We start from the raw sequence: 15039 nt of genomic DNA, 5'->3' as shown, positions 1-15039 counted from the left end.
AGACCCGGGATCGAATCCCACATCGGGCTCCCGGTGCATGGAGCCTGCTTCTCCCTCTGCCTGTGTCTCTGCCCCTCTCTCTCTCTGTGTGACTATCATAAATAAATTTAAAAAAAATAATAATAAAAATAAAAATCCATTTCTGGGAATTTATCTTAGTGAACATTTTAGATACAGAAAAAAAAGTGCAAATAAAAATATTATTTAAATAATGGTGAAAAATTGGGAATATACTAAATTCTCCTAATAGGACAATAAGCTATGGGACACTCAATGGAATCTTGTAATTAAAAACATTTATTCAGGCCATGTACCAACATGGAAAATATGATATACTATTTTTTTTTAATTTTTATTTATTTATGATAGTCACAGAGAGAGAAAGAGAGGCAGAGACACAGGCAGAGAGAAGCGGGCTCCATGCACCGGGAGCCCGACGTGGGAATCGATCCCGGGTCTCCAGGATCGCGCCCTAGGCCAAAGGCAGGCGCCAAACCGCTGCGCCACACAGGGATCCCTGATATGCTATTAAGTGAAAAACAAGACATTAAATTTATATGCTGCATGATTAAAACTATACAAAGACTCCTATCTTTAAAAAAGATTGAAATTTAATGGGGTGCCTGGCGGGCTCAGAACATTCAACTCTTGATCTTGGGGTTCTAAGTTTGAGCCCCATATTAGATGTAGAGATTACTTAAAAATAAAATATTAAAAAAATAAAGAAGTTTGAACTTTAAAAAATAATTTTATATATTCAGAATCTGTGCACTTCCCACTACCTTCAATACAATGACCTTTGCCTGAGCCCCTCTGGCCTGCTTGCATCCCTGGATCTGCCTGGCCCTGGTCTCCCTGCTTCTACCCCTTCCATCTTTTTTTCCATGTGGCTGCTCAAGGGGTCCTTCAAATTATAAATAGATCTTGATCCTTTTCTGTTCAGAATCCTGCAAAAGCTTCCCATTTCTCCAAATAAAAGTGTTGATTTGACCACTGCCCTCCAGGATATAGGACCTTGCCTATTCTCACCTACTGCTCTCTTCCCTGCCTTGCTCTGGACACTCCAACCATGCTGGCTTCCTTGCCATTCTTCACTCACTCACGCCAGCTCCAGGACCTTTGCACCTGCTGTTTCCTCTGCCTGGAATGTGCTGCCTCCAGATACCTGAATGAGTAGTCCCCTCCTTCTTCCTGGCAGCTCTTCAGAGAGGCCTTACCTTAACTCCTCATCCCAAACAGCACTAGCACTACTCCCTCTCTCAACTCCCCCATGTCTTTTATTTTTCTTCATAGCAGTTAATACCTTTCCTGATAATTTATTAGGTAGTATACTTACTGCAGTGCCAAGCCCTTGAGAACAAAGGCTTTGTCTGATTCTCTGCTGAATTCTTGTACCTAGCACAGTGCCTGGCACACAGCAGCTGATTTAAATGAAAGAATGGTGGCCTGAATAACTACCCCCCAAAACTGTAGCTTCACGTGGGTTTTCTTTTCTGGGTGCTCTCTCCTTCCCCAAACCTCCTAGCAGTGACAGACCGACCCATACATGGCAGGAGCCCAGCGGGAACTAAAGTGGCTGATCATTCTCCTACCTGAGGCCCACACACACACAGGATGTAAAGTACATCCTGTGAACTGGTGGCAGAAGGGCACGTGCTCACGGTAATGGCTTTGGGAGGTCAGATCCTGGCTTAACACCACCAGCTATGAGGCCATGAGAAAATTAGGAGAATTTTCTGAGCATTATTTTCCCCTATGCAGAAGGAGAAGGATATTAACAGGCCCTACTCCCCAGGACTGGAGTCAGGACTAAATTCCCATAAAGCACTTAACAAGCATAGTGTCTGGCAGAGGGTAGGTGTGCGGCAAGAGGCAGTCAAATTAATCAACAGCCATATACGTGCCTTTGGGTCTTTGCAGTTTACAAAGCACTCTTATGCTTGCTTTATCAGATGTGAGCCTTTCAACAACCCTGTCAGTTTTATCACCATTTTTATAGGTGAGGCAACTGGGTCAAAGAGGAGCAAAGTGCTTGCTTATGGAATACAACTGAATCTGACTACAACCGTGGCACCCTCTTGTCCAGAAACTTAAGTTGTTATCACTGCCAATGTTAATCAAAGTGGGAAGGCCCATTATAGCCTCAAACTCTAAAGCATGTGCCCAGTGTAAGCTTGTGATCAGCAGATGAATTCAGCAAACAAAATCTGCCAGTGAGCCACACCTTCCCAATGACCCCATGGGGGCAGGGTGCACAGGCTCCCGCACCTCTGAATGAAGCTTGTGAACATGTCTGAACAGACAAGCCATCTCTCAGAATCCACACAGGATTTAGAACAGTTTACTGTTTTCCCAAGAGGGAAAACACAAAAGCCCTTCCTCAAGTTTCTCTGCTTCAAATTGGGCAACAGCTCTAAGCAGCAAATGCCACCATTAGTCTTTGAGATCTTTGTTGCTCTGCAATCTCTGACCCAGTCTGCCTTGAATGAGACAGTGTTTCTTCCCAAAGGTAATCCAAGGGGGAAGTCCTGCATGGAGCTCTGGGCCTGGCTCTCATCAGTTTTCTTCACCTTCCCAGGATCGAAGGCCAAGGGAAGTCATGTGGCAGGAAGAGACCAGCAGGTATTAGACAGGAATTTTAGAATAAAAGGACAAAACATCACAGACTCTTAAGAGTCATGGATTATCACAACTCTAGCATCTGAGAGACAAAGAAACTCATGACTAAATACCTTAAGCATCATGGGGTTGGTAGAGATTCCACTGAACGAGGGGCAAATTGGAAATCTGATGGCTTCTGGGTCATGGGCATCTTCTATCTATCTGCTCAGAGGTTTGGCAAACATGCCCTTGTGAGAATATGGCCTGAGGACTGGCTCCAGCTCCAGGAAAGAGTCTGGGATAACAGGTATTAGATGGCAACTTAATGGCAAAATTCTGCAACCAGGCCTCTTGGGACACAGAAGAAAGGGTAGCCTTCAGATGGATGCTCCCAGGTCATTCAGCCCTGGTCCCTGGTGATGTGCTCCAAGATCTCTACTGTGAGATCTTGTGGTTGGCAGGCCACCAACCACTAGGAGACTCTGAGAGCCATGATGATCTGGCTCGATGGCAGGTGCTCCTTGCTTGGAATGTGCTATGTGAGCAGCACTCAGTATTTGCAGAGCACTGCACAGCATCCTGATCAAGAACTTCTGTTTGCATAGTGTTTACAATGGAGATGAGTGCTCATGCCCCAAACCCTGGAAATGACCTTGGAAGAGGGGTTGATGATGGCTCTGGCCAGGCAGTGGAGATGGCTCTGGCCTGCTCTAAGGGTTACTCTGGGTCATCTGGGAAAGGGTCAATTCAACCACTCCACCACTGGCCTCATCCTTAATTCAAGGTCACTTTAGGTCCCTATGTTAATGAACTTCACTGATTTTTAAAAATGAGGGTGGGTTCTAGAATAATCATGATCTCATATCAAAACTATAAAAATCTCTGGGTCTCTATAAAAAAATCTCTGAAGAGAGTTTAGCCCCCCCAGGGGGCTCAGAGAAGGCTAGACCAAAGATAGAGGTTGGACTGCTTTGCCAGCAAGAGAAATTCCCAAGAGAAATAATAGGAAGCAGACAGGGAGCAGAGATACTCTGGCTCCAGGAGGCCTGAAAGCCCTGTGTCTTGGGAGATGGAGTCCTTCTCCTCCAGAAGTCCCTGGTGCTTTTCTGTCTCTGGCCAGGGAGCAGAAGAGCTTGTACTCTTGGGAATCAATCCTGGGAGCACTGCCAGCTGCCAGGCCTGGCAAATGGGACCAGCTCAGACTGGTGATGTGCTCCAGCCAGCATCAGAACTCATCCCGCAGCTGAGGGGGTTTGTCCATGCCGAAGAAAGAGGACAACCTTCCCTGGAGGTCCCGTTCCCGCTTCACAAAGGCAGTAAAGGAGGAGACACAGTTGCCAATAAAGTGGTCAGCTTGGCCAAGGATGTACAGGTCGATCTGGGCCACATCAGGCTTCAGGCTCACCACCTTCACCTGTAGGAAGATGGGCAGAACATTTTTACCAGGGTGGCTGAAGGCCAAGGGGACCCAGTTTGGCCAAGGCCTGAAGCTATACCCCCAGCCTTCCTCCCCCATTCTCGAGGAAGTGACAGACACAAAAGGTGGGCAGAGAAGATTAAGACCTGGGGTCAGGCGTTCTAACAGCAGTGTTGCCCAGTGGCTGTCTCGGCACACCCCGACATAGAACATCCCTCCAAACACACCATCATTCGCCCTCTATGCCTTCACTAGTGTGGTTCCCTCTGCCTGGACTGCCTTTTTCCTGTACATTTCAAGGCTCAGTTCAAATTCCACCTTTCTCATGAAGCCCTAGTCTGGCAGGATATGGCTCTCCCCATCAAACTGTAATCTGGCCAAATAGTACCCCACCCACCCTGTTCTGCTGCCTGGATGCCTCTGAGCCCTAAGTCCTATTCGATTTATCCCTGAGGTATTTCCTAAAAGTGAACCCTTCTCTTGGTGGATTAACACTTCCTAGGCCCAGGCACCACAACCTCTTGCCTCCTCATGTGTCCCCTTACCACAGAGCAGAACAGCTGGGAAAACTTTTTCTGTCCCTCCCTCCACCCCAAGTTGAACACTCTTAAATGGTGCCCTACTGCTCTTCAGATAAAGATGACAAATCTTGAATTGGGCCTACAAAGAAAGCTCTGTTCAAGCCACCTCTCCACCTCTCCTATCTCCCTCCATCTCCCCCTTGAGCTCCAGCCACTACCCACCAGGTTCCCTTCTGCCTCAGGACCTTTGTATGCATTTTCTCTCTGTTCATGGTGCTCATCTTTTTTGTCTGGTTAATTCTTACTTAAACTTCACTCTGCAGCTCCAGTCTCACCTCTGCAGACCCCGGTCTAGGCCAGAGTCCTCTGCTGTATGCTTGCTCTCTCTCTCTCTCTCTCTCTCTCTCTCTTTTTTAAGATTTTATTTATTCATGAGAGACACAGAGAGAGGCAGAAATATAGGGAGAGAGAGAAGCAGGCTCCATGCAGGGAGCCCGATGTGGGACTCAGCCAAAGGCAAGTGCTAAACCACCAAGCCACCCAGGCGTCCCTCTGCTCTGTACTCTCACAGAACCATGTTCCTTTACTTTGGAGCAGACATCGCAGTTTGTAGTTTCTACTTTGATTAGTATCTGTCTCCTGCACCTGATGGGGTTGAGACTTTCGCAGTCTTCTGGTTACTGCTGGCTGGGGCCTGCCTCAATAAATATCTGTTGACTGGGCAAGTGAATGAATGAGTCCCTGCCCCACTCAAGCTCCTGGGCCTTTTGTGTAGCATCTATTAGAGTTTTGTGCAAAGTCTCTTGTCCTGAGTCTAGACTGGGTGCCTTGGAGGGCAGGACCACATCTTATTCATCAGTGTCCCCAGCTTAGCAGGGGGCACCCAGCTTAAATGAGGAGCAAGGGTGGGTTCTGAACCCATGGAGAAAGGGACTGAGGCCAAGGGTAGTGGCACAGGAACAGGAAACAGAGAATGGCAAGAAGCTCCAGGCATAACAAATATATTGACTCTAAAAACTCATGAAAAAACTCCCTGGGACTCTCCAAATGCTTCAACTGGGTACAGAGGTATGGGTGTGGGCAGAGCTGGGGCTGAAAGTGCTTTGCTGTCACACAGAGATTTCTGATGTAACAAAAATCATCATCTTGCTATGTGGATGGTAGCAAAGAAATAATACTAGTTTAATCATGGCCAAAATCCCCAAGCAATTCCACCCACGCTCTGAAACTTACCCACTCTGTGTCATGCCCACTATAATTAGCTCTGAGACCTCTTGGGTAAATCCTATCCCTTCTTGGGACTTTAGTTTCCTCAGCTATAAAAGGCAGGGGATGGGTTAGAGGAGCCCTGAGGTCTCCCAGCGCTGATGGTCTTCTATAAAGTGGGTGGGTGGGAGGAAGGCCAGGATGCACTGTTTTAGCACCTTCTCTACAAGTCAGGGCTTCCAGCCCATGTCTGGGGTAAAAGTGAGAAGGGGGCCCCTCACATAAAGCCCAGGGTTCTCCCTACTAGAAAGCAAATCTTTTAAGGTCTGTATAAGCATTTAGGACTTTCATCCATTCCACAAATATCTTACTGAGGGGCACCTGGGTGGCTCAGTGGTTGAGTGTCAGCCTTTGTTTCAGGTTGTGATCCCAGGGTCCTGGGATCGAGTCCCGTATCAGGCTCCTCTGCAGGGAGCCTGCTTCTCCCTCTGCCTGTGTCTCTGCCTTTCTCTCTGTGTCTCTCATGAATAAATAAATAAAATCTTTTTTAAAAAAACTTGCTGAACGCTTATTATTAATTTAATCATTTCATTGATACATACTTACTTAATACCTATCCTTCCCTGACACAGCACCAATCACATCCACTCTTTAGTCACATGCTGAATATTTACTCTTCACCATTTCCTTAAGTGTTTACTAAGCACAAAAGAGCCTTCCCTTTATTCATCAACCACCTACTCCTACTATCAGTGACTGCTAACATTATCGAGGACTTGTTTTGTACTGGATCTGTTTTAGTTTTTTTTATATCTCACCTTCACAACCACCTAGTGAGATAGGACTACTCTCAGGCCCGTTTTACAGAAGAGGAAACGGAAGCACAGTGAGCTCAAGTAACTTGCACAAAACTGTACAGTGAGTAGTGCCTAGGTTCTCTGGTTCCAGAGTCCAGGCCGTTAATCTCTCTGCTCTACCAGATTTCTCCCAAGGACCCACTCTTCACATCCTTATTCAACAGTTACTGAGCATCTACTGTGTTAGGCACTGTCCTAGATGTTGGTGATGGCAAGGCCCCCAGATGCCGAGGGACAGAACAATGAGTTACCCTTGGACTCTACTGTTAAGGAGGCATAACTCTTAGGAAGTGGGCCGTATTTCCAGCCCCATGCAGGCTAGACAGGGCCTCAAGAGCAGATGTGATAAACTGCTGTGATAGCTCCAGTAGGGACACAACAGCTATAAGAGTGCAGGGAAACCAGGAGAGGATGTGCCAAGGTGTTTGGGTCGGGCTTTGTTTTTTTTTTTGTTTTTTTAATTTTTTAAAATTTATTTTTAAAGATTATTTACTTATTTATTCATAGAGACACAGAGAGGGAGAGGGAGAGGCAGAGACACAGGCAGAGGGAGAATCAGGCACCATGCAGAGAGCCTGATGTGGGACTCGATCCCGATACCGGGTCTCCAGGATCACACCCTAGGCTGCAGGCAGCGCTAAACCGCTGCGCCACTGAGGCTGCCCTGGGTCGGGCTTTGAAGAAAGGATAGGCACTGGAGCAGAAGTGGGTGTCTAAGTGTAGGGAGGACATGAAGCATGCAGAGGAAGCAGTGGGACCACCCTGGAGCTCCCTTTGATTCCCTTTCCCACACCCCCACTGGGACCATACACACCTTCCCTTTGAAGAGCTCTTGGATCTCAGGCACATAACTCTCGGAATCCGTGGCGATGTAGACCGACTGGGCATTCAGTGCTTCCACCCAGAGCTTCACGGCCCGTCTGATTTCCTTCAGGTCGGGGAGGCACATAGTCATGGTGAGGGGGGCCGCCGTACTGCGGCTGTAGCCCACACACTGTGGGGAGGCCATGAAGTGGGAGCCTGCAGTCCCGTCCTTCAGCATGGCACAGGCGTTCTTCTGCAGGGTTGTCAGGGGACAGGGTTAAAGACAGCAGCCGGCCCAGGAACCCAGAAGCAAGAGCCACTAAGTGGATAAAGGCTATACAGAAGCTCAACTGTGTTTTTTAAAAAAGGAACTGCGGAAAGGGGAAAATGTATCAAAAGAGTAATAGTTGTTTCTGTGTAGTGGCATATTGGCTTTCTACAAAATATTTTTTTCTTAGTCTTTGTATTATCTGGGACTTCCAGTAGAATTCTGAACCATGGTGGTGATAATGGGCAGCCTTATCTGATCTCTGACTTCAGTGGGAAAACTTCTGTTAGCTCCCATGAAGTACATGTTTGCTGTGGGTTTCGGAGAGATAGCCTTTATCAAGTTAAGGTGGGTCCCTTCTATTCCCTGTTGGTTAAGAGGTGTTTTTTTTTTTTTTAAATTATGAATGAGTATTGACTATTATCAAATGCTTTCTTGGCCTCTATTAAGATGATTATATGATTTTTCCTCTTTGGGTGCTAATATAGTGAATTTCATTGCATTCTTGGGATAAAGTTTACTTGTACGCTCTTTAATACATTACTGGAGTTTACTTGCTGATATTCTACTTAGGGTATGTGCATCTATGTTTGTGAGAATGAGCTCTATTCCTCTGAATTGACTTTATCTGAGTTTGGTTTAGTGTTATGCTTGCTCTATAAAAATATAACATCTTATATCTTTTTATGTTCTAAGTATGTATAGATGAAAATTGTTTCTTAAAGGATTGGCTGAAACCACTCTATTCTGGGCCAAGATATTCTGAGCCTGGTTTCTTTTCTTTATGAAAGGAGGGCAGGAAGAGAGTCAAGTGCATAAATGTGTGACTTCAGGTGACCCTTAAACAACACAGGGCATAGGGGCCACCCCCCCACCGCAGTAAAAAAACCTGCATATAATTTTGACTTCCCCAAAAATTAACTTCTAATAGCCTGTTGCAGATTCAAAGCCTTATTGATAACATAAACAGTCAATGAATGCATATTTTATATATTATATCCATCACATATTGTATTCTTACAATAAAGAAAGCTAGAAACAAGAAAGTCATTAGGAAAAGAAAACCCATGTACACCCCTGCACTGTAAAACATCAGCATGTATGCAGGCCCATGCAGTTTAAACCCATGTTATTCAAGGGTCAACTGTACTTCCTTGAACAACTCTGAGTGAATTCTGATCTAATTTCTATGCTTTGCAATATTTTTCAAGTCTTTAGCAATGAGCATTTCTAACATACAGACATACACATATCTTATGTAAATTAAAGAGACTGTCTACATTTCCCTTATTATTTTCATACAGAAGATAATCTGATGAAGTTTTTGCACATTTAAGTGGCCTCCAAATTTGGAAGATGACATCTTCATTTCTTGGGAGCCCCACCCAATCTCCAGAGCCTGTTTTTCAACAAAGAGTCTACTGGCTGAACACTGAGCTGGACCACAGGACTCCTGGGCTGTGGGTCTTTCTCTGGCTTGTTGCCTAACTTGGAGTCTAGCTTGATTTTATTTATCCATCTGCAAAATAAGGACAAAAGTGGCCATTGTTAGAATTGAGGGCTGGCAAGCAAGCATCTGGAGCCATATTTCTGATGTGTCTATGGCAGGATTATGGAACACTGCCCTGTGGACTTGGCTGAGTGAAACTTCTCTACTCTGGCTGGGATTCTGTGCAGTGGGTTCAGTGTTTAATGTTTAATACCCATAGGCATGGGCCCTAATCAGGGACATGCTGGCCATGAAAGGAAGGGAAAAATTACCCAGTCAGAGCCAATGCGCAGGTGAATGCCCACGTACGGCCGGATGAGGTGGGTGAGAATGTGGGCCTCTCCCGTCCTCACCATCTCATCTGACCATACCACATACTTCTGGAGTGGTCTGTGCTCCTCCAGGACGGGGAACTGGGCGGGGGCTCCCGGCAGGGCCAGCACTGGATGTTCCTTTGGAGAAAATCTAGGCATGAGACAGAACAAGGAAAGGTCATGACAGAGGACACACAGACAGCCTGGACGCTGCCCCCACAGGACAAAGGATGGTGTTGCACCATACCCCAGAGACCCTGCAGAAAGGGGCCCCTCTAATATGCAAGAAGCACGAGAGGCTGTGAAACCCCAACAGGCTGATAAGGAACTGCGGCGGGTGACAACAGGCACAATATACAATACTGTCCCGCCGCACGGAATTTACAATCCTCTTTGCTTGTTTAACAATTAAAAATTTACAGTAGGGCATTCCAACCTTTTGTATGTCATGCTGGCTTCCAATCTGTGGTGTGGTAATTCACTCCAGGGTGGGGTGTCTGGACCGCACCTCTGCCCTTTTACCCACATGGCAGAACTGGGACATGCAGCAGCTTTACAGAGGACTGTGGACAGGTCATGCTCACAGGCAATGTGTATACTGGGTAAGAACATTCACTCGACATTTAACACGTATTTGTTGACTGCTAAGGCCCAGGGAAGAACAAGACAGGCATGGTCCCTGCCCTCATGAAAAGCACCTGCCATCTGCAGATGCCCATCATACCCTTCCAACGGCTCTCCTTCCTCCTTGTACACTACGTTTTGTAATTATTTCACCCTGTCTTTTCTGCTAAACACAGACTTCTGAAGGCAGTGCCTCCATGTGCCTAAGACAGTGTCTGGCACATGTAAGAGCTCAGTGAATATCTGTTGACTGAACGAGTAAGGAACGAACCTATGCTTCTTCCTCTTCAGCTAAATCCAGAGTCTGTCCTAGCAAGCCAAACATCTTGATGGTTCCATCAACTTGAATGCACTTTCAAGCTCCAGAGCTCTGTATGCTTCTTGCATACCTGGACTGGACTGCCTTCTCTCTGTCAGCCAAAAAAAACCTTCTCTTAAAATTATAAAATAGGCATAGCCACTCTGGAAAATGGTTTGACAGTTTCACTAAAACTAGAATGCAGTTATGATATGCCCCAGCAATTGTATTCTTGGGTATTTATCCCAAAGAAATGAAAACCTATATTCACACATGAACCAGTATACAAATGTTCATAGAAGCTTTATTCATGATAGCCCTGAACTGGAAACTACTCTAACATCCAAGAAGTGAATAGTTAGTTAACCAAACTGTGGTGCATCCTACCATGGAATCTGACACAGAAATACCAACAAACAAAGTACTGAGACAGGCAACAATGTGGGATGGATCTCATCGGAATTATGCAGAGTGAGAGAAGCCAAACCCTCAATCCTATATACTGTCTGATTGCATTTATTTACTTATTTTTATTTTTAAAAGATTTTCATTATTTATTTATTCATGAGAGACAGAGAGAGAGAGGCTCAGAGACACAGGCAGAGAGAGAAGCAGGCTCCATGCAGGGAGCCCGATGTGGGACTCGATCCCGGGTCTCCAGGACCATGCCCTGGGCCAAAGGCAGCACTAAACCGCTGAGCCACCTGGGCTGCCCTATTTATTTTTAAACAAATTTATTTATATTTTATTATTTTTAAAAAAGATTTATTTATTTGACAGAGAGAGAGAGCACAAGCAGGGGGAGTAGCAGAGGCAGAGGAAGAAGCAGGCTCCTCAAGAAGCAGGGAGCCCAAGTGGGGTTTGATCCCAAGACCCTGGGGTCATGCCCTGAGCCGAAGGCAAACACTTAACCGACTGAGCCACTCAGGCACCCCTGATTTCATTTATATAACATTTTTGAAATGACATAATGGGGAACAGAAGTAGAGAAGAGATTAGTGGTTGTCAGGGGCTAGGGTGTCCTTGCCCATGTATGTGTGTGCATGTGCATGTTTAGGCACACGCGTGTAGTTATATACTGGTCACAAAAGATCCTTGTGAAGTTAGAACTGTTTGGTTATTTTGACTGAAGTGGTGGATACACAGACCTACATATGTATAAAACTGAACAGACCTAACTACACACACTCACGTGCACATACAGAAGTGAGTACAAGTAAACTAGGAAAATCTGAATAAGTTGGGTGGATTGTATCAATGTCAACATCCTGGTTGTGATACTGTACTGCAGTCTTGCAAAATGCCAGCAATAGGCAAAACTGGGTAAAGAGTATCTGGGACCTCTTCCTTTCTCTCTCTGTCTCTTTCCTTCTTTCCTTCCTTCCTTCCTTCCTTCCCTCCCTCCCTCCCTCCCTTCCTTTTTACTTTCTTTGTTATTTCTTGCAACATGTGAATCTACAATTACCTCAACAAAATCTTCAATTAAAAGTTATTAAATAGTGGGATACTTGGGTGGCTCAGTGATTGAGTATCTACCTTTGGCTCAGGGCATGGTCTCGGAGTCCTGAGATGGAGTCAGTCTCACATCGGGCTCCCCTTGAGGAGCCTGCTTTTCCCTCTGCCTCTGCCTCTCTCCCCGTGTCTCTCATGAATAAATAAATAAGATCTTTAAAAAAGTTATTAAATAGTTCAAAGCATACAGGAAAATACAGAAAATAATCTTACAATCCACATACATGTGACCCAAATTAGCAGATATTAATACTTCGCTTTGTTTCAGATTTTTAAAAAAAGAGACACCAAAATAAAAGGTCTATCCTATCATCTTTCCTTCCTTTACTTCCTCTTCCCAGAAGATACTGTGGCTTTATGCATGACTACACTTTTACTGTTTGTACAAAAAGGTATTATTCTGTGTGTTTTTCTCACAGTGTAATGGTAAAGGCACAGGCTGTCAAGCCAGACAGCCTTGTGCTAATGTTGACTATGCCACCTACTAACTTGGGCAAGTGACTTACCCATTCTGTGCATCAGTTCCCTTATCTGTATAATAGAGCTAATAATAGCTCCTAACTCACAGGGCTCTTGAGAAGATTAAATGGATTAATATAAGCAAAGTATTTAGAACAGTACTGGGCACTTAGAAAGCTCTTAAGAAATTCTGACTGGAGGATCCCTGGGTAGCTCAGCAGTTCAGCACCTGCCTTTGGCCCAGGGCACGATCCTGGAGTCCTGGGATCGAGTCCCACATCAGGCTCCCTGCATGGAGCCTGCTTCTCCCTCTGCCTGTGTCTCTGCCTCTCTCTTTCTCTGTGTCTCTCGTGAATAAATAAATAAAATCTTTAAAAAAAAAAAAGAAAAAAAAAAGAAATTCTGACTGTCACCATCATGTCATGTTGTCCTATGACATGAAATCCATTGCAACTTTTTAGAAATTCAACTTAATGTGTTAAGAGATTTGGCCACGTTGATAGTGTGAGCTTCTCTTGAAGTTTTGTTTTGCACAAGTTAACACAGCAGTGCTGCAGTGGGCATGTCCCTTTCTTCACACCCAACCCAAACACCTCCCAACCGTCCAAGACCAGCTGCCACTCCCAATCCTCAGCTCCTCCTACGGGAGGGCTCTCTGTTCTGCTTCTCCTTTGCTGCTTTCTGCACACTGTGCTTGGCAACCGTCTTCCCCACTCGACTGTCAGCACATGAGGGTAGGGGCCTTGGCAATTCTACTTACCACAATTCCCACACACAGTGGTCCAGGGCTGTGTCAAGGAAGCAATAAGCAAGTGTTCATTGACATCCTGTCTCTATATAACACTAATTTCATTATAATAATCTTACATATACATGTATGTGAATCATTTATCTAACCTTATTATGTGACAGGCAACATTCCACTTGCTTTACATGTATGAACTTATTTGGTTCTCACAAGGGCCCTGTGATGTAAGCACTATTGTTATTCTCCTTTTACAGATCAAGAAATCAAAGCACAGAAAGATTAAATAACATGCCCAATCATGCAACTAGGAATTGGTGGGGTTGGGGTTTAAATCTAGGTTATCTGCTCCAGAACCTGTATTCCTTTTTTTTTTTTTTTTTAATTTTTAAAAAAATTTTTAAAAAGATTTTGTTCATTCATGAGAGACACAGAGAGATCGGCAGAGACACAGGCAGAGGGAGAAGCAGGCTCCATACAGGGAGCCTGACGTGGGACACGATCCCGGGACTTCAGAATCACGCCCTGGGCTGAAGGCGGCGATAAACCGCTGAGCCACCGGGGCTGCCCAGAGAACCTGTATTCATAGCAATGTACCTCACTCCCAGCGACTCTACTGCCATCAATGAGCCCCTCAAAAAATGAGTCTGTACTTTATGTTTCTGATCTCTAGCCCCTAGCATGGGCCTCAACACACAATGGGTACAAGCAATACATGATTGAGGGAATGAGAAGGATTCAGGGGTCTTACCAGAAAGACCAGGCCAGATTGTCAGATGTTAGAGGAACATCTACTACCATCAGGCCCTCAGCCAAACTCCTTTCCGATGTCACCTTAAAAGATTTCAAATGGAAAGCCAGAGTTTCTAATCTCCCGGGGGGTGGAACACTAGGATAAATCAGGAACTGTGCACTCTTTGACCTCTTGGAGAGAACCTGTAGGCCTTTGGTGAATTCTAGATTTGGAATGTCCTTCCCATCTCCCTAGATCTGGATTGGCACATGGCTGCCCCACTGGGACATCAGCTCTGACCTGATGAGCATCAAGAGGCACAGACTGATATGCTCATTTACTCCCAATGAAAGAAGAGAGAGTTGTTTGGAATGAAAGGGAGTACGAAGGGTCTTGTTTGGAAAGAAAACTTGACCAATTCCATCTGACCCTGGTCACCATCCGGCTAAAAAAGGCACATGTTATTGTTGCTGGGTGCAGTGAACCTCTGGTGTTCTTCCCCACCACCCCTACACTACTGAGATCTCCCACCCAGCTGGTTTCTCTATGCACAACATCCAGAGTATCTATATGAGATAGCAGGTGAACACCATGCTGAGTGCAAAGGCTGGAGGACTATGAATGAGGCAGGGCTTTACTCTCAATGTCCCTGTCATGAAGGACTACCTCTCTCTCTTCCACTCTTTTCAGGGATGGCTCCTCATCCTTCAGGTCTCAGTCTGGTCCCAGCCCTGCCAATTACGTATCGCCTGTGTATGGTCTCTGAGGAAGGCTCAGCCTGGGAGCATGATAACAATAAGCGCTGATGGTTGAGTGGGGAAGATGGTTGCTGAGCATATCAGTGTGCATAAGGCAGCAAAGGAGAAGCAGGACAGGGAGCCCTCCCATAGGAGCTAAGGATTGGGAGTGGCAGCTGGTCTTGGACGGTTGGGAGGTGTTTGGGTTGGGTGTGAAGAAAGGGACATGCCCACTGCAGCACTGCTGTGTTTACTTGTGCAAAACGGAAAACTTCAAGAGAAGCTGACATGATCAATGTGGCCAAATCTCTAACACATTAAATTAAATTTCTAAAAAGTTGCAGTGGGTTTCAAGCCAGAGGACAATGATGATGGTTATGGTGATAGAATTTCCTAATTTCCTAAGAACTCCATACACCAAAAAAAAAAAAAAAAAAAAAAGAACTCCATACAC

The 15039-nt window shown here is 45.4% G+C and overlaps 1 protein-coding gene across 2 annotated transcripts in view; it reads right to left on the bottom strand.

The window, feature by feature from the left end:
* Positions 1 to 279: 279 nt before the first annotated feature.
* POFUT1 (protein O-fucosyltransferase 1) overlaps positions 280 to 15039 on the bottom strand; it is a 29912-nt gene continuing 15152 nt past the window's right edge. For both annotated transcript variants that reach the window (XM_077872691.1, XM_077872692.1), the window contains 3 exons: positions 9436 to 9628; positions 7417 to 7659; positions 280 to 4015 (listed from right to left, as the gene is read on the bottom strand). In XM_077872691.1, coding sequence (XP_077728817.1) covers positions 3827 to 4015; positions 7417 to 7659; positions 9436 to 9628 — 625 coding nt within the window. In that variant the 3' untranslated portion in view covers positions 280 to 3826. The remainder of the gene's footprint in view (positions 4016 to 7416; positions 7660 to 9435; positions 9629 to 15039) is intronic.

Source organism: Canis aureus, chromosome 26 (assembly GCF_053574225.1).
Source record: "Canis aureus isolate CA01 chromosome 26, VMU_Caureus_v.1.0, whole genome shotgun sequence".
In the NCBI taxonomy this organism is placed as follows: domain Eukaryota; kingdom Metazoa; phylum Chordata; class Mammalia; order Carnivora; family Canidae; genus Canis; species Canis aureus.
Note: the sequence above shows the minus strand (reverse complement) of the source record. Positions and strands in the feature narration are given on the sequence as shown.